Here is a 23,271-nt window from a genome sequence, read left to right as displayed (position 1 = left end):
CGACCGGCACACACCTTCCCGTCAGAAAGCCTTAATTGTCACTCACGGCGACGTCAGATCGCCCCGCCCGCCCGCCCGCCCGCCCGCCCACTCGCGTACGTGCGGGTGTACGCTGGATGTTTGAGGGACGCCATTAATCTCTTGTATGGTTCTGAATGCGCTTGGCGAGCGTTTCTCTTTCCAGCGTGGTCTGTTTTTTATTTAATGGGTTGAGTGGAGCCAGTCAAACAGCTCTCCCTCTCCCTCTGTCTCCCACTGCCAACAAAACGAGCAAAAACACTCCCAGAGCCACTGGGGATTATGAGGAAAGTATAATGCGGCGGTTGCCAAGTGCCTACACTGGACGAGCCGGAGGAGACGCATTTGTAATTTCCCCTCGTCTTCTAATGAAATGTCATGGGAACGCGACAAGGTAAAACGGTTCACATGGCCCTGCTCCCGAGAAGTATCAGTTGGACCCGTGTATTTCAGCTTGTTCGAACTTCAAATGCCTTCTGGTTGATCGCAAAAGCTTGTTCTCCACGAAATGCGTCCATCCGTCCCAGTTTGTTTCTGTCCCCGTGGCGCATCCCGTCGTCGGCGCATCTTTTAAGCAAAAGCGATGTTTAACTTCCACTGAAGCCGCTCTCTTCCCTTGAAAACATCTCCACTTCAGGTCTTTTTCAGAATTTTTCTCTTGAGCGTTGTTTACTTTTGATGATTGCTTAATCCTACGTGGCCTGTATTTCCCCCAGACGTGCGGGGTCTTGCTCGCGGTTTTTCTTCCCTCGGGACAGAAAATGGAACCGATTGCAACAGACACGTGGCCTCTGAGCCCTCGACCGATAAATGAAGTGAAGCGGGGGCCCCGAAAGCATTCTGCGCCGCATGAGAGTCAGCGAACGCGTCCACCTCCTTGACTTGTCTGAATAACAACTGCAGCTGGGGCCGTGCGGTCTGAAGACCCTGGATCGCGGTCATGCAGGGCTTTGACAATTGGCCATTGGAGGCCAGAGCTCGTTGGCTCCGGTGATATCATCCAACATGGGAACAAATGGACTGCATCTACGAACTGAAGCCCTTTTCTGATCTTGCGACCACTCAAAGCGCTTTACGATTCATACCTCACATTCACCCATATTCATGCATCCGTTCTTTCGGCGCGCTGCTGGGGAGGGGCACGGGATCGGACCGGGAAACCTCTGATTACTGGACAACCCGCTCTACCTCCTGTGCCACGCTGCTTCAAACTTCAGAAAAACATAATGTATGCCCCCATAATGTTGCCAACGGTAGATGGGCATGATTTGGTAGTTCCCTTGTGGGCCACAGCCCATTTAGATTTGCAATTCTCAATGTCGGTGTACTGGATAGTACACTTTGATGTGATTTACTTATAACCAGTGTTGGGTAACATCGCTTTTTAAAGTAACTTGTTACATTACAAGATTACTGCCATTTAAAAAGTAACGCATTATGTTACATCATTACTTACCGAGAAAAGTAATACTTTCGCGTGACCAAAAATGAAAAACCCCCATTTCACTGTGATGTTCTTCTCCCTTTCACCCCCAAATTCAAAATAATGCGAATACTTCCACGACGCCAAGGCCGTCCTCTCTGCCAGATCGCGAGCTGAGCTCCACATGGGCGTGGACGCGTTCGGCAAGTGGCAACGAAAAGTGGGTCGGTTTGGACGATCTAAAGCTGAGCTTTCACCTCGAGCCAATCACGTTTGTCGCCATAGAAGGAAGCCCCGCCCCCTCCCTCGCAGCAGACAGGCAGCGTCTCAGACTCAGACTGGAAGGAGAAATGATGTATCATTGACAACAGGGCCACATACATCCGTAGTTTGGCTTTTTTTTGGGGATATCTAAGTTCTGACCAAAAGCAGATATATATAATAATATCCATTAAAATATGACGACGGGACGTGGCGACGAAGACAAGCCACACACTTAACGTCATTATTTATTTATTTTTTTAAATAGCGTGACACATGAAAATCTATTGATGGGACTTATTTGTAGCCTACTTTTCAATATAAAATATTCAATATTTAATTATACTCATTTATCTTCCAGGACCGGCACCAATTTTTTCTAACGGAAACTCTGGTGCAAATGCATCTGGGATTTGGCAACAAAGGGAACAGGGAAATACATTTTGCCAGTAAGGGATTGCTTATTTGAAGACATGACTAAATAAATGAGTGCCTGAATTGCAAAACTAACGCGTTATGTTACTTGTTGCAACAACGAAATAAAAGTATTCTAACGCGTTACTTTGTCACTTTGCAAATTAAAAGTTGAGGAATGAGAAATATGAGTTTATTAACAGTTTGAACCACTCACATTGGACATTCCCAAAAGAGGCTCCTTGTATCTGATTAGCTGTCTGGACATCGAATACCACATACATCCATCAATCCATTCGTCCATCCATCCATCCTTCCATCTACTCATCCAACCATCAATCTGTCCTTCTGTCCGTCCATCCGTCCATCTATCCCCCCCTCCCTCCATCCATCCAACCATCAATCTGTCCATTAATCTTTCATGCATCCGTCCAACCATCTGTCTGACCATCCATCCATCCCTCCCTCCATCCATCCAACCATCTGTCTGTCCATTTATCCATCCAACCATCTATCTGACCATCTGTCCGTCCATCCACCCACCCTTCCCTCTACCCATCCATCCCTGCCTCCATCCAACAATTTGTCACTCTTCAAATTTGTTTACATTACAAATAGATCTCAATGAATGGTAGATTGTTGAGAACAGGATCGGCACTTTGGACAGGACTCACTTTTTTCCCGAATGTTCTTTTTTTTTTTTCGTCTCATAAACAAATAACTTTTAAAATATTTGTGGGCTTCACGAAACACACAGACAGACACCGGCTTCTTTTCCCACATGACGCCAATATGGAACATTGCCAGTAGATTTATGGCTTTCAGTGCAAGTGGGAGTTTAGTTTGTTCAAAGAAAATCCCAATATAATTCACTTTTTTTCTGGCAGTGAGGAAAACAGTTTAAAACTTCTCTGAACTGTTTACAGTATAAGTATCCGCTGATTGGGCATATGTATTTTGTTGATAGTACAACCCTTATCCCCTCATCGCCTAGTCAGCCAGATATTTTGTCAATTCCAGTGACGCAGGCTGAGTTGATCCTCCAAGCTCAATTGAGGGTCTCTCATCACACAGAAGGGGCATTAATCCATAATGACAGTTTTCAAACTCTGAGCTATCACCTAGTCAGCGATTTCCGGGGGTATGGAATCTACCTCGCCTCGAACCGTCAAGACCAGGCTTGAAGAGCGTGTCGCAAGAATGCCGCTATCATTACAGCCCCATCGTAGCCTTTCACATAAAATGTTGATCTTTTATGCATGAATTGAGAGCTTACAGAGGCATTTACACCAATCAGACAGGTGAAGTGAATAACATTGTTCATCTTGGTACAATGGCACCTGTCGAGAGGTGGGATATACTAGGCAGTAAGTGACCAGTCAGTTCTTGAAGTTTATTTGTTGGAAGAGGGAAAAATGGGCAAGCATAAGGATCGGAGCGACTTTGACAAGGGCGAAATTGTGATGGCTGGATTCTGTCAGCATCTCTAAAACCGGCAGGTCTTGTGGGGTGTTCCCAGTAGACAGTGGTTAGTACCTACCAAAAGTGGTAGGTAGGGTCAGGGTCATCCAATCCCACAGAAGAGCTGCTGTAGCACAAACTGCTGAAAAAGTTAATGCTGCTATGATAGAAATGTGTCAGAACACACAGTGCATCACAGCTTGCTGCGTATGGGGCTGTGTAGATGAAGAGAGTGCCCATGCTGACCCCTGTCCACCACCAAAAGCCCCTACAATGGGCACATGAGCCTCGGAACTGGACCATGGAGCAATGGAAGAGGTGGCCTGGTCTGATGAATCATGTTTTCTTTTACATCATGTGGTGTGTGTCGTTAGGAAAGAGATGGCAACAGGATGCACTATGGTAAGAAGAAAAGCCGTCGGAGGCAGCGTGATGCTCTGGGCAATGTTCTTCTGGGAGAACTTGGGTCCTTGCATTCATGTGGATGTTACTTTGACACGTACCACCTACCTAAACATTGATGCAGAGCAAGTACACCCCTTCATGGCAACATTATTCCCTGATGGCAGTGGACTCTTTCAGCAGGATGATGCGTCCTGCCACACCTCCAAAATTGTTCAGGAATGGTTTGAGGAACATGACAAAGAGTTCAAGGTGTTGACTTGGCCTCCTAATTCCCCAGATCTCAATCCGAGCCAGCATCTGTGGGATGTACTGGAATGACAAGCTTGATCCAGGGAGGCCCCACCTCTCAACTTCCAGGACTTAAAGGATCTGCTGCTAACGTCTTGGTGCCAGATACCACAGGACAGCTTCGGAGGTCTGGTGGAGTCCATGCCTCCACGGGTCAGAGCTGTTTTGGCGGCACGGGGGGAAGCTACACATAATATCAGGAAGGTGGTTTTAATGTTGTGGCTGATCGGCATGTGCTCTGAGCCATTTTGAGATCCTTGGTGTATATAGAGCTGTTAAAAGACGTCCACTTTTCATAGTAAAATTTTCTGCAGGGATCTGATTGTTGTCCAACAGCAGATCTTTAGATATCACTCCAAGTTTAATTACACAGGGTGGCCAAACCCATCCATTAAACTGTCCTGTCAGTTCTCGCACCCTGGCGATCCCTAAGCCGAGATCTGATGATTGTGCAGAAATTAGGTAACACTAGAGATGATTGCCAGCGCACTAAATTGCCTGCGTGGCATATTCAAAGCTTGGTTTGGGCCTGTGCTACAAGATACAGCTCAACACAAAATAAAGTATGAACTTAATCGGAATTTTTTATTTTAATTTATTCATTCCCAAGGTTGTCAGGGTAACCCAACCTCGGTGGGAGAGAAGCCAGAAAGATGAAACAAAATGTTGCACAATGTAATGTTGATTTTTTTTTTTTTATTGCGTGTGATTTTGAATTGTTTCAAATGAATGCAGACTGGTTGGCAAACTCATCCCAGACGAGGCTCTTTAAGTGTAAAAGCACGGTTCATCTTTCTCAAAAGAGATTTGAAGGTTTTTTTTTGCAAATTTGCGAGATCTGTTGTGTAGAAAGGCAGACAGGCTATAAAAGGGTGATGTCTTGAGCAGACTACCTGATGCACTTGGGTGTCGTTTGGCAGATCAGCAGCAAAGCATGTGCGACTGGGAAAAGCATTAGAGACGGAGGAGCTGCCCTGGCATCGCACGCCTTCCCTAAGAACCCTGGCAAACAAAGATCATGTCTAACAAGGACTGATCTGTATCTAAGTCTAAATGTGTCTGGGTTATGTTATTTGTGTGGTTGTGGTTGTGTGTGTGTGTGTGTGTGTGTGTGTGTGTGTGTGTGTGTGTGTGTGTGTGTGTGTGTGTGTGTGCGTGTGTGTGTGTGTGTGTGTGTTTGTGTGTGTGTGTGTGTGTGTTCCGACTTGTACTCATGCTATTCTCATGCACCCAGAACATATTTAAGAAGATATTAACTCAAATATTATTAGTAAAAAGTACTTCTCCAAATCACATCTTTTTTCCAATTTTGAGATATTTACTGATATCCACTGCAATACATTGATTCCCCAGTCACAGACAGACATTTTTACCAAATAATGATAATAATAATGATTTTTGCACAAGGTGTTCAAAATCAAAAACGCTTGTTAAAGGAGGAGAGGTCACTACAATGGTTTAGTCCATAATAATAATAATAATAATAATAATAATAATAATAATAACAATAATAATAATAAATAATTAATTATTATTATTATTATTATTATTATTAATAATAATAATAATAATAATAATAATAATAATAATAATAATAATAATAAATGTAATAATAATAATTACAAAAATAATAACAACAATAATAATTAATAATAATTTTAATAATAACAATAATGATAATAATAATAATAATAATAATTATTATTATTATTATTATTATTATTATTATTATTATTATTATTATTATTATTATTATTATTATTATTATGCTTTAGCAACAGATTTGTAGTAGATTTAGTAGCAGACGGAAATACTCACATTCCAAATATTCACAAGTCAGCCAGCTTTGTTACTATGGAGGGAACGCAAATGTCAAATAACTACATAAACAGATGTTGGATACTGCACACACACACACACACGCACGCACACACACACACACACACACCCACACACACACTCGTGCCTATGCAAATACATGTACATGCACTTGGCTGAACGTACACACAAACATCCAAGTCTTCCCAGAAAAGCACACATTCACGCACTCACACACACACAAACACACACACGCATGTGTTGAGCACAGGAAATAAATTAGCCAATATTTGAGGAATGCACAAATCCAACAGAGATAGGTTCCGTTTGGTCACTGAGAGGTTTCGTGTGATGGTCCAGACAGTTGTTTTTCAGAAGGTTAGATAACTTCCGAATCCTTCACCATAGCATGGTTATTTGTATTCGACATTGTCAGGGGAGCAGAAGACATGAATCTTAAACAAAAATGCTCTGAGAAGAGCGTATTGCAATAATGCATGTATATACTTTGCATGCATATACCACATGAACGCATGGATGTATCTTCTTTGTAGTTTGGCATCGCCCCTGGCTCGGGTCCCGCCTGTTTCAGCTAGAGAATTGGTTCTAGCTTTCTCATTGTGTCCCATGACCAAGGGTTCCTGTTTGGTTATTGCTAACAGACCACTGCAATCCATTTCGATTTTTATCACTGACCCAGAATCGTATTGTGTTTCACAGAGCGGAAATCACTTGTCCGGTGGAAAATATCAAACATTTCACCAAAATATATGGAGTGGTACACAGCAACTTTGAAACCTAAGCCCCGTTGCCCTCTGTTCATAGAACTGTGTGATTCCCTTTTTTTTCTGGAAGTGCTGCAATGCAGATTGAAAATTATACTTTTTATAATCAGAATAACAGCACTGTTATATCTGTTTCTTTACTGAGGTAAACAATCTCTGGACTTTTGCTATTTTCTGCTATCTGTTTGACCACATCACTTTTCAGCAGAGTGACTACCACACCATGGGTTGGTTGTCTGTACTGTGCATGTGACGGTCAGCCATCTCTCTGTGCTCTGATCAATTTAGGCCGGAGGTCCTTAAGTCTTTGATGCAATGAAATTAGATGACACAGAGGGTGCCCGGTAGCCTGCTTCATCAGTCAACACACTTTCTTTGCTTACCCTGGTGCTTTTTGCCAGAACTACGGCAAGACTGACAAATGGGACCGTTTTTATCCTGAGAACGGTTACCGGTCGTTTGAGCCATCTGCATGTTTGCATTTTGTCTGCCAGGGAATAGTGAAACGAGTTCCCTTTCCCTTTCAAGTTTGCTTTCACTGTTTTTAGTTTATTTCTTCAGTCTGTGTGTTGGGCCACAAAGGAAACCGGGACGCTTGTTACAGAACATGAAGATGGTGGATTTTGGGAGCGCAAATCAGTGGGCCATCTGTTGTTTTATTGCGCAAAATCCTGGTTGTTTCCATTGTTCTAGTCATAATATTGCTAAAAAAAACCACAATGCTTGTTTATTCGATTTAGAAGTCAGAAATCTCCATTTGCCATGTTATTATCCAATATATGATTCAATTTTAAGGACCCCTAAATGCATATTCTTTATTTGTCACTGCAAGGAATACAACCACAGTTGATAAATTACAAACTTCACAACAGATGGAAATGGTATTAGAGCCACTATTGGCAGAATCGCGTCTTATGCCAAACTATTACATTTGTGATACACATGTTGGAGAGCCACTTCAAAACAGGTTGGCGTATGGCACCAATTTCCACACTGACGAGAACGGGGGAGATGGACGCTAAGAAGATAGTACGAGAGAGCGACAGACAGACAGAGAGCAAAGGACGGGGAAGAAGCGGCAGCAGATGGCGTTGGTGGAGCCCATTAGGTGTTGGCCACATCTGTTGAGTCGTAGACTCTTGATAATCCATCTTGCGGTCGCTGGAAAACCATCTTTGCATGGAGCGAGGAAATGTGGTCAGACCATTCTGCTGCGTTCCCATACAACTTTCCAAAATGCCGGGAACGCTCCAAAGCTTTCTTCAATAGCCTTCCAGTCCTCCAAAAACAATTTCGGTTCTTCGGTCCATCCCCGACCAGCCCATTGGTAATACAGCAACCAATGTAATGTAGGGAATAGGTGGGTGGGAAAACGATGTGTGACTCTAGGACTACTTATCATACCCTCCTGCTCTGGTTTAGAAGCCGTGTTTGACTGTCAAGAGCCAGGATGGATCTCTCTGTTCTGGAGAGACTGGTGGGCCAAAGGAGAGGTCCGTTTCTCTTGGACCGGGTATTGTTTACTCTCGAGTCTGGCCCCAATTCTTTCCACATATTTGAAGTTTTCAATAACCGTGCGTCTTTCGAACGGACTTTCCTCCCTGAGCGTGACCAGATGGGAGAGGTGGACACATAAACCTGAAGAGAGGTGCGGCTGCCGGGGTTTCCACCTTCCCACTCACACCCTTCAAGGCGTAATTATGTCCTCACATGGCCGCTGAAAAACTACCCACACCTCGTAAATGTGACAGTTTTTAAAGAAGTGCGATGATTTATTACTTAATATCTGCAGCGCTAAAGTCTTCCCCTTTAATAATCCCAGTCACATGAAGAAACAAGTGAGTTTTTCATTAATTGGTGGGCGTTTGCGGTGCTGAAAGGCTAATTATAAGTTTCATTTTATAGATATGACCAAAACTTTGACAACCCCGACAGCCGGCATTGCTGCCAATAAATCAGCTCATCCATTCTTTAGTCTATCCACAATTCATGGAGCAAACACCATCAAACTGAACAGTTTTTACGACCATATCGTTGCGTGTATTAAGGCTTAACAGGCTCCTTTGTAGGTATTTTGCAACTCCTCCTTATGCTTATTCTCACTCAGCGATGTCTGAGCCAAGGCCTTGACCAGAGAGAAATCTGGTGAACGTTAACAAAGGCAGTGGTTTGTTAGAGCTGAGTCAGAGAACATCTTGGTTTCATTAGAGTTCTCGGAACCCACGGAAGGTACGGCAAGCCATTACGCAGTAACAGACCGAAGGGGGAAAGAGAACCATGACAATAAACGAAATAGCTCGAACAGCCAATGACGCAGCCGTGTTAGAAGATGATCGGGAAACTATGAGACATTGTGTTTTGAGCTCAAACTTGGAAACAGAGACTGAAGCTGATCAAGTGAAATTCCAGCCCTCTGGCATTGGGCCGGGCAAAAGAAATTAACAAGTACTCAGAAAGTGATAAAAGATGTTGCAATATTAAATGGAATGCACAACATCGTTTTATTTCTGGATCCCAATGTTTATCTTGTGGTGTCAGAAAATGTATTTTATATGAATATGTCAGAGCACGAAAAAAATATTCCTGGAAAATAAACTGGAAAAAGTTTTTTTTTCTTTTTACGTTGTACATCCTAACAGAAGGCATGGGAAAGAACATTTTGGCAAAACCTGGCAAAAAAAGAAAGGTGCATCAGAGTTTTTGTCTCTTTTTTTAATGGACGTTTTTGCTCTGTTCTGCCAAAATTTTCTTTGCGGTTAAATTAGACACATACGTATAAATGGACATCTCGGACATATATTAAACAACCGTCAGTATCAATCTTCAGGCATCTCACTGTTATGTTACGTTGTCTCCATGTTACATGCATCCCTAACACAGCTTTCTTTTGTCCCTACATCCCCTTTCTGTAAACTATAATACCGAAGAATGCACCAATGCGATGTACATGTGATGTAGCCAAATTCAAATGAGCTCCTTGCTGATGCAGCGTTGGCAGTGATTCAGTGGAAAGATGGTTCAAAGTAATCTTCATCGAGATTGGATGCTTGAGTAGTGCCTGGGGTAACGGCTGGAAAATGCCAGATACGAGAGCTAGGGACAGGGGAAACTGGGAGGAAATGTGTGCACATCCTACAGGAGGACGCCGACCTCACATTCATTACCTGCTAACTAGAAAACATCAAGTCATATGTGAGGCATATTTTTTGGGTCATATCATAAATGATGGATATTTTTATAAAAGCCTCATTTAAACAATGTTCACACAGCACAGACGACGAGATAGATGAGTTAAAACAATCATATGTGTCAACTTGTGAGCATGGACACAGGACATCTCCGTAATTAAGTTCAAACGTCATCATGGATTACACCCCGCCACTTGATATCTGTGTTGAGGCAATGGCATACAAGATGGTATCGTTAGTATAGCCATTTAAATTACAATGCTAAGTTAGGAAGGACATATATAATTTATTTGTAAGGTAATCAGTCATGGCCCCAGTATAGATCCCTGTGGGACTCCTGTACCCATCTTTGGGATCATGATTCAATAATCAAGTGTCCTTAGTTTTTCCATTGTGATCTACAGTAGGTCAAACCAGAATCACCTAAACCCAAGGAAAACAAGCCTCAATGTATTTGAGGTCGAAGTAGAACGATTAGAAGATTGTGTTATTTTCCAGAGCACCTCCGCTGACATCGCATTTTGGAAGAGAAGACTGGTAGTAATTAGATTTTGCATTCCTTATCAACCTGATGACCTTCTTCCTGTTCTGTCTGGGGCTCTGACAGTCAGTCTTATTGCGAGTAGATCGGAATGAATCATTTTAAAGTAAAAAAACAAATTTGAGGCCGGTGGATAAAGATTGCATAAGTTATCAATCTTTTGGTGAATTGCCCTTCTTTGACAGATAATAAATGTCCGTAAGTAGTCCAGCTAGTATAGCCCAATGGAAAAACTTCGCTTTTCATTATCGCTTTTCTTTTTCTGTGTGTGTGTGTGTGCGTGCGTGTGTGTGCGTGTGCGTTGGTGTGTGTGTTTGTGTGCGTGCCTTTGTGTGCATCTACACCCTATTTCACTTGAAATGGGATCTTCCTACTCCGTCTAGACTTGCCTGCTTCTCATCAAAGCTCCGCGCCACCCATGTTCTTCATTAACCAACCTCTCTTCACCACCATCACATCTCCCACCACTCACAATAAGGATGTATAATGTGATCGCCGTCGAGAAAATCACCCGTAATTTACCTCCCTGTCGGTTCATTGCCTGGGCTATGTTTATGAATGTCAGATTAAAGAGGCATAGCAGGAGGAGGAGTGGATGCGAGGTCCTCTTTCAGCAGTAGTTCTTGGTAGAGCAGGACTGCTCCCATGTTGGTTGCCGTTATGCCACAGTATTATAGGTCTCTTGGATGGGCATAATGATGTAACAGTGTGTGGTAGACTACCCACGGATATGGGTCCAGGGAGATTTTTCAGGCGGTGAGGTGCGGACGCAGCGGGATTTTTAATTAAAAGTAGCAAACAAACGGCAAGACGTGCCAAAACGTGAGCATAAAGCGCTGTCGGATTAATCAGTCAGGGTCCCAGCGCCTCGCGATGCGGTCGGCGGGGTCTCGTCTCCTCCGCGCCGCGAGACAAAACAACCCGCGAGAAAGCTCTCCCAGCTGGGTCCGTCCATTCGGCGCTAATGAGGCTGATTAGGCTGACCCCGGCACAGCTGCGCCACAGCGGGAAGACGCCAGCGCCGTCACCCGCAGACCGTGGCCGGGACCACGCCCCCTCGTCTGCCGCGCGGTGATTCATGTTGGAGGGTGCAGTAGTTCTTTCCTCACTTCCCATGGCCTTTTAATGACTTAACCGCCCTGGTCGCAGTCGCTTTCGGCTTGTTGACATCAAAGCGGGAAAACAATGGCTTAGGTAACGTCTGCTTCGTAGCACGGAAAACAACGCGTGCGTACGCACACGCCGCTCACGAGCTTTCCTCATAATAACTCCTTTTGTAATCACTCGGCGTTTGACTCAGCCCCTGCCCCCGCTACCGGATGGTTTCCGTACGGTTTGGTTACTGGCATCATAATGGTCAGCGTTATTCCGACCAGTCTAGACGCACGGGTGCTTTCTCCGTCGAGGAAACGGGAGAAGCGCTTCCTGTGCCGACATGGTTTGCAAACAGCCATCGGTTTTGGGAATTAGGGAAATTGATTCCATTACAGACCACTTAGTATGTTAACAACTGCAGCCTTATACGTTTCAATGTTTGTCAACATTCGGGCTTGAACGACATCAACTGTAGAACAAACCCCAAAACATTCGGATTTTATCTTCTGATAGACCGGCAAGCTCAGTCGAAGGCAACGATAGCATCAGTGATCTTTTTAAAGGAAGCATGAAAAGAAGCACTTCCTGTAGAGGAGATAAGAAAAGCTCCCCCAGAGATAACGGACACTGTGAAAGTGTATCCCAAGCAGCAAGTGGAGGAATGCCCGGACTTTCTGTCTATGGCCGACAGGCTTATTGGGCTTTTTAATCCTCACTTTCACTAGTTTTTAAAGGAAGTAGAAAAACAGATTAACCTTTGACACAACACATTTTAGAGAGGTCATTGATGTATTTGAATTTCAATTTTTCAATTTAATTCAAAATTTCAAGAGGTTATTTTTCGTATCGGGCTTTGGAAGTTACACCCACAGCCTTAGGATCCTTGGTGACAGTAATTTGAATCATTTAAATATACTTGACCCATGACTTTTTCTTATTATTTTTCTTAGATTTCATATATATATATATATATACTGTTTATATATCAGCCACAACATTTAAACCACCTGCCTAATATTGTGTAGGTGGCCCTCATGCTGCCAAAACAGCTCTGTCCCGTGGAGGCATGGACTCCATCAGACCGCTGAAGGTGTCCTGTGGTATCTGGCACCAAGATGTTAGCAACAGATCCTTTAAGTCCTGGAAGTTGAGAGGTGGTCCCCATGGATCAGGCTTGTTGTTCCAGCACATCCCACAGATGCTGGCTCGGATTGAGATCTGGGGAACTTGGAGGCCAAGTCAACACCTTGAACTCTTTGTCATGTTCCTCAAACCATTCCTGAACAATTTTTGAGGTGTGGCAGGACGCATCATCCTGCTGAAAGAGTCCACTGCCATCAGGGAATAGCGTTGCCATGAAGGGGTGTACTTGCTCTGCATCAATGTTTAGGTAGGTGGTACGTGTCAAAGTAACATCCACATGAATGCCAGGACCCAAGGTTTCCCAGAAGAACATTTCCCAGACCATCACGCTGCCTCCGCTGGCTTTCCTTCTTTCCAAAGTACATCCTGTTGCCATTTCTTTCCTAATGACACACACGCACCCAGCCATCCCCATGATGTAAAAGAAAACGTGATTCCCCAGACCAGGCCACCTTCTTCCATTGCTCCATGGTCCAGTTCTGACGTTCACCTGCCCATTGTAGGGGCTTTTGGTGGTGGACAGGGGCCAGCATGGGCACTCTGACCGGTCTGTGGCTAGACAGCCCCATACGCAGCAAGCTGTGATGCACTGTGTGTTCTGACACCTTTCTATCATAACAGCATTAACTTTTTCAGAAATTTATGCTACAGCAGCTCTTCTGTGGGATCGGACCGGGCGGGCGAGCCCATCAATGAGCCCATGGGCCCATGACCATGTCGCTGGTTCACTGGTTATTCTTCCTTGGACCACTTTTGGTAGGTACTCACCACTGCATACTGGGAACACCCCACATGATCTGCTGTTTTGGAGATGCTCTGACCCAGTCGTCGAGCCAACACAATTTGGCCCTTGTCAAAGTCGCCTGGGTCCTTTTTATTCCAGCCCATTTTTCCTGCTCCCAACACATCAACTTCAAGAACTGATTGTTCACTTGCTGCCCAGTATTTCCCACCCCTTAACAGGTGCCATTGGAACGAGATGAGCAATGTCATTCACTTCACCTGTCAGTGGTTTTAATGTTGTGGCTGATTGGTGTGGGGGTATATATATATATATATATATATATATATATATATATATATATATATATATATACGTATGTATATATACGTATATATACACGTGTATATATATATATATGTGTGGCGCATGCAGACAAGCTTGTGCACTTCGGTCAGATTGGCTGGTAATTTCACTGTGGCTTTTCACAGATTGTGGTGCTGAAAAACAGTGAGTGACTGCCACCCACACTGAACATACTTAGGGTCAGGCGATATTCCTTAATGGGAATACAAATGTGGAAGACAAGAGGGAATCAATTCCATACAAGGCTGCTGGAAAGAAGCACTGCTCTCACATGGAAATGCGACATATCTCCCCCTCCACACCCTCGTCCTGGGGACGCTAATAGAACAACCACTAATGGAACATAGATTTTGGTTGTAAGTGCTTTGTTTTGTCAATGTATCAATATAGATATATGACAGCATATCGTTGTGTCTTTCTTTGCGATGGCGACTGGACTTGCATTCACAGATGCAGATGTGCTCCGTTTGGATCTGGAGCAAGAGCTGCTGTCCTTCTGCAAAGCGAGAACACACGTTGGCCCCCTTGTGGAGCCCCCGAATAAAGGAGTGCACGCTCGGTGGATGTATGTATGTGTGTGTGTGTGTGTGTGTGTGTGTGTGTGTGTGTGTGTGTGTGTGTGTGTGTGTGTGTGTGTGTGTGTGTGTGTGTGTGTGTGTGCGCGTGTGTGCGCGCGCGCGTGTGTGTGTGTGTGTGTCTGTGTCTGTGTGTGTGTCTGTGTGTGTGTTTGTGGTGGCGCTGGTGGTGGTGAGTGAATGGCTTTACTGGATATGGATGTGTGCTCCTGATGTGTGCGTATGCATGTCTGTTTATGCAAGTTGTAGAGTTTGACGATATACAGTTTGCTAGTCTGCGCTCAGTGCTCTCATGTGTTGGTTTCCAGGCCGGTAATACATTTAATACACATTTAATATGTGCGCGTAGGCGCTTGCGCAGAGTTTATCCTGGAAGTGTGTATCTGTGGCATGTGTATGTATATATGTATGTGTGTGTATATATATTATATATACATGCGTGCTTGCATTAAGTGCAGGTCTCAGCCAGGAGCAGATGATGGACTGTGTGTGTGTGTGCGCGTGTGTGTGTGTGTGTGTGTGTGTGTGTGTGTGTGTGTGTGTGTGTGTGTGTGTGTGTGTGTGTGTGTGTGTGTATACAGAGGTCCGTCTGGCTCCCATGGTTTCTACCTCTCTTTCCCCTCCCTCTCCCTCACTCTCTCCCCTCCTTCATTCCTTCTCCGTCTCTCCCGCTTGTCTCGGCTAGCTCAGGCGCCCTCTTCCTCTCGCAAATGCAATAGCATCAGAGGTCCATTTTAACCTTTTGCAATGAGGCTATATCGTGTGTGTATGTGTGTGTGTGTGTGCGTGTGCGTGTGCGTGCATGAAGGTCGAGGCAACAGTCCTCTATCAAAAATGTGTCCAGTTCCCCTTTATATGGCGATAAAGCCCCGGTTTGGTCCGTTTGGCTCTCATAACATCTCAAAATCTCTGAAGACACGAGGTAAAAAATCAAGCCCTAAGTGGTTTCGTGGCGTTTTAAAATGTGCGTGGGTCGTACCGAAGGCCGCTTAAACCCAAATCATCAAAGAGGCCAGTCCTCCCTATGCATAGAAGGGAGAGAGCGTCCAAGGTTCACCTCATCTGAAAAGAAGGCCAGTGGCTGGATGGAATCATGGAAGCATCCCATCTGCCTCTCTGTCTGTTTGTCTGGCTGGCTCGCATCTCCTAGGGTGTGGTTTAATATCCTGTTCCCTCTGTTCCTCTCCTTCTTCTGCTTATCCTTTCCTTCCCCTTTCTCGCCAGGATAACCTCTGAAAGGCAATGGGAGGAAGAGAATCAATCACAGGAGTCGTCCCGAAAGTCCTCTTCGAGTGTGAGAGCTGAACGAGTTGATTTTCTCCCAGAAAATAAGTGTTAACGGTGTCAGTTCGGTGTTTATTTTATAGGTTTCTTTTGTCGCAATTTCCGATTCCTTAGGTTGTAAACTAACAAGTAAAGTTAGAGATTAAAATGAGTCATATCCAGACGGGGGTATTTATGACAAGCTATTTGAGTCTCGGCACTTCAACTGTTGTGTCTCAACAACAGCTCCTCTCTCCAAAGAGAGGAGCAGCGTTTGAATTAACGGCGTCGTGGTTTTGGCTGGAGCAGCAAATTAGATGTCACCCACGTTAAAGTGGTGAATTAAAGAATATGAACAAGGAAAAATGTGTTGGTTAAGGAGGGCGTGGAAGAAAAAGTAAACACACATATTTTAGACAGAGAGAGAAAAAAAAAAGAAAGAAAGAAGTAAGGTAAGGACATTGGGTGAAGAAAGGAGTCTATAAAAGGAGTGTATTAAGAAAGGACTTAAGTGCAGCCAGTCGGTCTTTATGACAAAATAACCCCTCAACGGGGCAGTCTGGGGATTATTCTGTGACAGTGACCGGCTGGCTGGCCCGCTGATTACATGGCTTCTTACTTCATCAAAAAACGAACTGAGACGGAATATTGATTTGAAATAATTTTATAGCAAGTACGCGGGTTTAAGTATGGTTTGAGTCTGCCTAGTTTCTCTGCCTATGTAAAACCAGGCAGAGGGGTGAAGCAATAACTTCCCGCTGATTACCGCTATTGACCAATCGGAATCGAATAAGAACAAAGAAAAAAACGTCACTTGGGTGAGGACATAGATAAGAAACAGGCAAATGCATCTAGTTCACTCTTCCCCGCAGAGGGAAATAAAGCCCCAAATCAAGGCGTCGGCACGCGAGGGACGACAAAGGGGCAGAAAAGGGAAACCACCGTGCGTGTCGGGTGGAGGTTCCGCCGAGAGGTCCAAACGCCTGCGACCAGCGATCCCCGGGAGGGGAGACAAAAACCCTCCTCCACCTCGGGATAAGGTTAGATACGAGACGCCATACGGCGCGGAGCACGTCGGTGCGGGACGCAACGTAAACACGGCCGCCTGCCAAAAATGAGTGAAGTAAGGGATGTAGGTCAGGCTCCATCAGGGGAGCGAGAGGTTTAAAAAAAGACGGCGAACAGCTCATGAACGGCACCGGTCTTCACACGTGGACAAACATATTTGCGTTGAGACCAAGAGACGCACATTTCCACATATGGACCCACACACACACGCACGCACCAACGCGTGAACACACAGACATGCACATCCCATGATGCACCGGAACGTGACGGCAAATGTGTCATGACGCGAGTGCTCAGGTGAAAGCCCGCAGAGCGAAAGAGAGGGAGGCTGCGCGCCCGTGGAAGATGGGTGGAGGGAGACGGAGAGACAGAGGGAAAGAGAGAGAGAGAGAGAGAGAGAGAGAGAGAGAGAGAGAGAGAGAGAGAAGAGGGATGGGGGAGGGGTGTGTGCAGCCGGGTGGCGTCGGACTACGGGGGTCGGGGTCCTGTCGGACCGTAGGGAGGTGCTGGAGAACTTCCCTTCCCTCTCCAAACCTCCTCCCGTCTGGTCAACACACTGCCGCGTCTGGATCCATCCTCTACCCCCCTCTCGCCCCCCTCTCTCTCGCTCTCTCGCTCTCTCTTTTTTCCTTCTTTTCCCTTCTCCCATCCCTCTCCTCGCCCTGTCCTCCTCCTCCTCCTCCTCATGCTCTTCTCCTGCAGGCCCTGTGGGTGCGGTGCCACGTGGCCGAGCAAGGTTATTAAAGAGAAAGAGAGAGAGCGAGAGAGAGAGAGGGAGAGAGAGAGAGAGGGGGGAGGAGGAAAAGGGAGGGCCAGGCACCTCCACGTGGGCTAATGCATTTTCTCTCTGCTTCTTCCTCCCTGACGGGTCACCCTATAGGAAAATCACAGCCTTTCCAGCGGAGCATTCGGACCTTCTTGAAGAAGGAGTTTCCGGAGCATCCGCGCTTTTCTCCCCGGAATGCGTTTGCACGCGGCGCACGCTTCGCCGGCTTCACCGTCTGCTGTGATCCTTAAATACACCCGCTTCCACCGCAAGACAAACTTCCCGAAGAATATGCATTTTAATTGCCGCAACTTCATATTTGGCCACTGGAGCTCGGCCAGGTGCACTCCATGGTCCTGAGGAGCTCCCTCTATATAGACAGCGCTTTCTGGTGCACCCACCGCCTATACATTAGCGCCATCTAGTGGCCTGTCTGTGTATAGCACTCTACCCTTTGGAACGTCAAGTCATAAATAAGAAATTGTGCTCGAAGTAAGTCCCTGACAGATCTCGAAAGTGTTTCACAGATTTCAATTATTATTATTTTTTGCCTCTGATTAACTGAATTCAAATAAATTATCCACCCTTTACATATTGGATCTCTGAAAGTCCTGTGTGCTTCTCCTACTAATACGACTACCGCCCTCAATTATCTTGCATGCATTATTTCCAAAAAGCATGAACCAACAAAAACATCCAAATTCACCCCAGAACATGTAAAATACATTGTCTTTCTTTTCATTTAACGTGATGCCTATGTTATTACTGAGCAACAATTTATATCCATGTTTGGCCCCTGTTAATTCAACCTATAGTTTTGTCAGAATCTCACATGAACTTCAAGTGTATGTATTTGCACAAGTGACAGGTTGTTTTGAAGCTCGGATTCTTACCTAAAGTGGTCAACAGTGGTGGGTCACAGATTCACATTTAATGTCTGAGACACTACAGGCCAAATGATCGACAATATGAATTAGATGGAGCAAAAAAAGGTGAACTCTTGATTCACGTCAGAGGAACTTTAAAGAGTCTTCACAAGTAAGGAATATGGATTTCATGTTTATTATGCGCTCCTAACATAACAGGAGTCATGAGCATTTCACAGCTGAGGTTTGTTTTGGGGATAGAAACACAAATAAACAACCCAACTACTGCATGGACTTTTTTTTTTTTATTTTATTTTTTTTTATGTTGATATCATCTTAGCATTTAAAAACTTTTCTGGAGGAAACTGTATATCCGACATCTTTATTAAATTAACACAACACATTGAAATATTAACAGTAATTCAACATGTACCTGTTTAACATACATCAGTACCACTGATCTACGCAGACACAACAGGATAAGTTGGCCTTGTTGCCTTTGACCCTTACCACCGTGTTTCTGTGCTGAAGTGTAAGTCAGAAATAAATGGGGTCCAATTGGTTGATTTGTCTGATGGTGTCAAAAAAAATCAACAATTTGATAAAAAATAAAAATCGAGAAGATTTCTGTTTTGTTGTTTTTGGCGGCGCCTGTGGCAAAAAGTGGTAATCGCAGGTGGGTTTTTGGACCTCACTTCCCAGAGATCCAAACAGCGTCGCCTGTGTGACGTCAGTCGATAGTTAGGACTGCTGGGGGATGGAAATGTGTCCCTAACTGCACTGTTTGTGATTTGAATGCATGATGGGAGAGTCGTCACAGACAGCCGGTTCTTGATACTCAGAATACTGCAAATGCAAGGGCTTTCATAAGTGGGCCATAGGCTCAAACAACTTGTGTTGCCTCATTCCGTGGCAGTGACTTAACAGACATTTATTTTAAACGGAAAACTTTGAGACTGGCACTTTAAGTTTTTAATCCTTCTAATATCCTGCGTTTGATCGTTATTTCCCTCAGTTGGTCAACCCAAAAGCTCAGAGTTGCCTCAACATGTATAAACAAACAGAGCAGCAGAGAAACAGAGAACAGGTTGGAATTTAAATATCCAAGAACCAATGTCTTGACAGGTACATATAAACTGTGTCGACAGTGATATTTCCTCCTTCACGTTGTAGATCCTCAGTTCAGTAGAAGTGCACCACCTGGAATCCCCGTAAGCACCTGAACGCCCGTGCGTCCAGGTTCCCCATGTCTATCAAATTGTGTTCAAGCTGCACACGCACCAGCCCGCTGAGTCTCTGGGTCTCGTCATCCCAGCAGAAGGCGTCGTGAGGCACCGACTGGATCCTGTTGTGAGCCAGTGCAGCCGAGTGCAGGCTGCTGGGCAGCAGTCTGGGCACTTGGCGCAAGGCGTTGTGACACAGGTCGAGCTGATGCAGTGCAGGCAGTGTCCTGAAAGCCCCCGGCGCCACCCTGAAGATCTTGTTCTTTGCCAGGCCCAGGTGCTCCAGGTTGGGCAGTGTGCGGAAAGTAGCCGTGTTTATGGACGATATGAGATTGCCCTCCAGATTCAGGGTTTTCAGGGATGGGGGTAGGTGCCTGGGCACCCGTTTAAACTGGTTGCCTCCTAAATTGAGGCTCTCCAGGTGAGTAACATTTAGCAGAGACTCCTTGAAGAGGCCTTTGTTGGTCAGTCTGTTGCAACTCAGATCGACAACCACCAGCTCCGACGTCCCAAGGAAAGTCCCCTCACGGAAATGCTGAATGAGGTTCCCCCTGAGGTACAGCTCCTTGATAGACCATGGTAGTCCCTGAGGAACAGCGGCCAGCTGGTTGTAATCCAGGTTCAGTGTTCTTAAGTTCCTCAATGAAGAGAGCACTCCGTTAGGCAGTGATTCTGACCCGTTCCCCAGGCTGTTGTTGCTAAGGCTGAGGACCAAGATGCCTGGGCACCTACCCCAAGCTGCCTGTGACATTACTTTTAGGTTATTGTTGTCAAGGTGAAGCTCTTCGAGGGACGCTGGAAGGTCAGTGGGCACACTCTCCAGGAGGTTCCGGTCCAGGTAGAGACGCTTCAGAGCTGGGACCCCTTCGAAGGCCCCCTCAATGGTCCCATCCGTTAGCCTGTTGTTGCTCAGAACGAGGAGCTCCATAGAGATGTATTCCCTGAGAAGGTCCAGTTGGATGCTGTCAATTAGGTTATGCATGAGGAGGACGTACCGGGCATTATAGGGAATTCCATAAGGCACCTTGTCCACGCCTTTATCTGAGCACTGGACCACTCTGGAACACACAGGCAAAAAGTACACTTTTAGACGGAGGTTACACTGTTCATTGGTGATTTCTATTTGTGTGAGAAAACTGATGGTGCCTTTGACACACATGCTATAACACTTCACAGTTAGTGACAGGGCACCAGTGATTCTAGCATAGCATGACGCATTGATAAAATATATATTCTTCTTTGGGCCCAATGGGCAATAAAGACATAAATGGGGAATAAACAGGTCTTACCTTCCATAACAGGCACACTCGAGGGGGCAGTAATTGTCCTTAAAGAACGGAGAATATGTAGGCGTGGTTAGCTCTTCCTCCTTTTTGTGTGGCTTTTTGGTTTCATTGCTCTTTTTTCCTTTCTTCCTTTTTGACTTCCCTTTGGACTCTTTCTTTTTTGACTTGTTTCTCCTGCTGCCTTTATTAACGCTTGCATTTTTCATCAAAGTGGTTTTGCCGGCCGACCAGGGCGTTTGTGGCATGGCTGAAGGTTTGCTCACCTGTGGTGCTTTGTCGTGCTTCGGTGTGAACTTGGTCTCCGTTTCAAGTGATCTCAGGTGACCTTTAGGTATCCCTGTGGATCTTGACAATTTTGACTTAGGTGTAGGTTTACCGGCGGAGTTGGAATCTTTCGAGGTTGGCTGAAATGTGGTTTGAAGGTTTTGGGTTGTGAAATGTGCTTTTAGGGTCTCTGGGGTTGTTTCTTGCTCCTTGGCTATGGGTTCCTTGAAAAAGGGATGACTATCTATTGGTTGGATGACAGTACTTGTTTTGTTCTCGAGGCTAACTTTGAGTTTTGGCAACCCGGCTGAAGGATTGTGCGGACTCTGTAGAAGTGTTTGATATTTTATTTTATGTGTAGCTAGCACTTCGGTAGATGGGGATTTCAAAACTTTGTGGTTCATCCTGACGTCTTCGGCTTTTTGGAGGCTGATAGACAATGTGGCAGTGGGCTCGACTTTAACCTCCGATAACTTTTGCTTGAAAGGAGGCTGAGATGCATACGGAACCTCAATAGGATAACTGTCAAAGACGAGGGCAGACTTCTCCTGTTGTCCGTCCGGTGACGGGGCTACGACCTGGCCAGTGATGGAGGGAGCTGAAGGAGTGCCCGAGTGGTGGATGGTCATGGGAGTGACACCTGGGAGGGAAGAGGATACTTGAGAGGGGAATGTTTGCGGAGCTATGCGTAGAGCGACTAGTGGTGGCGCTAAGAGATGGTAATCACTCACACAGGGTGGGGAAGTAGGAGGAGATGGAGATGGCGTGATAAGCCTTAGTGTGGCAGAGGTATTCATTTCCCCCTCCTCCGCACGCTTGTATGAAGCCGCGCTAGTGGGACGTGTGAGATGGCCGACGCCTTCCTCCGCTCTCTCTATTGCCTTCCTGGCTGCTGTTGCCGCTTCTCCCCTCTCTGTTTCCTTAATGTTCTCTCCTTCCTTAACAGTTTCGACAGGTTCCCTCCCAACTTGGTTCTTTCCGTCTCTGTATGTGCCTTCACTCCCCTCCTGAAGATGAATCCCTGCCACCAGCTTATTCGCTCTCTCTTCTTTATCCATCCCTTGTTTCTTCCTCTCTGCTCGTCCTCTTTCCGTGGCCCCTGGGACCGGCCGACTGCCTTTTGTCTCTTCTTTCCTCGACAGAGAGTGAACGTTGAATCTTTTCAACATTGCACCGTCTCCTTTGCGACGTTTTGCCCCGTCTTTCGCTGTCCTCCCCCCTTCATGTGTCCCTGTTCCCTCAGCGTCGCTGTCTGGTGTCATCCCCTCGTCAGCCCGTCTTTCTATCTCTAATTTCACCTCCGTGAATCCGTCGCGCATTCTTCTTCCTTCCCTTAAGGTCACATTGTCAGGGAAGCTCTGGGGACCCGCCCCGTCCTTTGCTTTTATCACATCTCTAAAGGGGCCTCCTGTCTTCCCGTCAAAACCTGCTATGTGATTACTGACTCTCCCCCTCTCCCCGCCCTTCGCCTCCCACGGGTCCTTCCCTGGAATTAACCCCTCACCTCCCCCCCTTTCCTTCGCCGCCGTATCGTCGTCCGGCCGCCCCACCTTGGCGGATATCCGGGGCGTCAGTCCAACATTCCCCCATTCCTCTTCTGTGCTCCTCTCCGCGGTGGACAGGGCAGCCGTCTTCTCCTGACTCTCTCTCCCCCGCTGCAGTGCCGTAGTCTCTCCCCCTACCCGGGCACCGGCCTGTCCCTCGGGTCCGAGTGTCCCTCTGCTCAGCTCTACGGCGCAAACAGCAGCCTCTATGTCAGTCATTCCACACCAGGATCGATGACAAATTACTTTTCATTTCTTTTCTTTTTAATCGATTCTCTGTTTGGCTAATCACGCTTACTCTGTCACTGATCTGAGCTGTGCATTCAAGTTACATGCTTGACTAGATTTAGCATTTCCATGGAAAAGGATCATTACATGATTCTCATTCAAATGTTAATTAGCTATTGTTGATAGAAAACAACAACTGATGTCTAAACTGATGCCAACTAGGTAGTGTTAACTAAACAATAGATAGATGGGTGGATAGTC

At 45.6% G+C, this 23,271-nt stretch overlaps 1 protein-coding gene across 1 annotated transcript; it reads right to left on the bottom strand.

Annotated features, from left to right (window-relative positions):
• Nucleotides 1-19,647: 19,647 nt before the first annotated feature.
• On the bottom strand, nucleotides 19,648-23,001 carry LOC307246644 (podocan-like protein 1; the record flags this gene model as incomplete). Its single annotated transcript, XM_080022630.1, has 4 exons — nucleotides 19,648-20,746; nucleotides 20,978-21,319; nucleotides 21,743-21,878; nucleotides 22,743-23,001. 4 exons carry the CDS (start codon nucleotides 22,999-23,001, stop codon nucleotides 19,648-19,650), a joined length of 1,836 nt encoding a protein of 611 aa, XP_079878756.1.
• Nucleotides 23,002-23,271: the final 270 nt, after the last annotated feature.

The sequence above is a fragment of the Zeus faber genome (assembly GCF_960531495.2).
Source record: "Zeus faber genome assembly, chromosome: 21".
Lineage (NCBI taxonomy): Eukaryota > Metazoa > Chordata > Actinopteri > Zeiformes > Zeidae > Zeus > Zeus faber.
The sequence above is the reverse complement of the archived record's forward strand: the minus strand, read 5'-3'. Positions and strand labels throughout refer to the sequence as shown.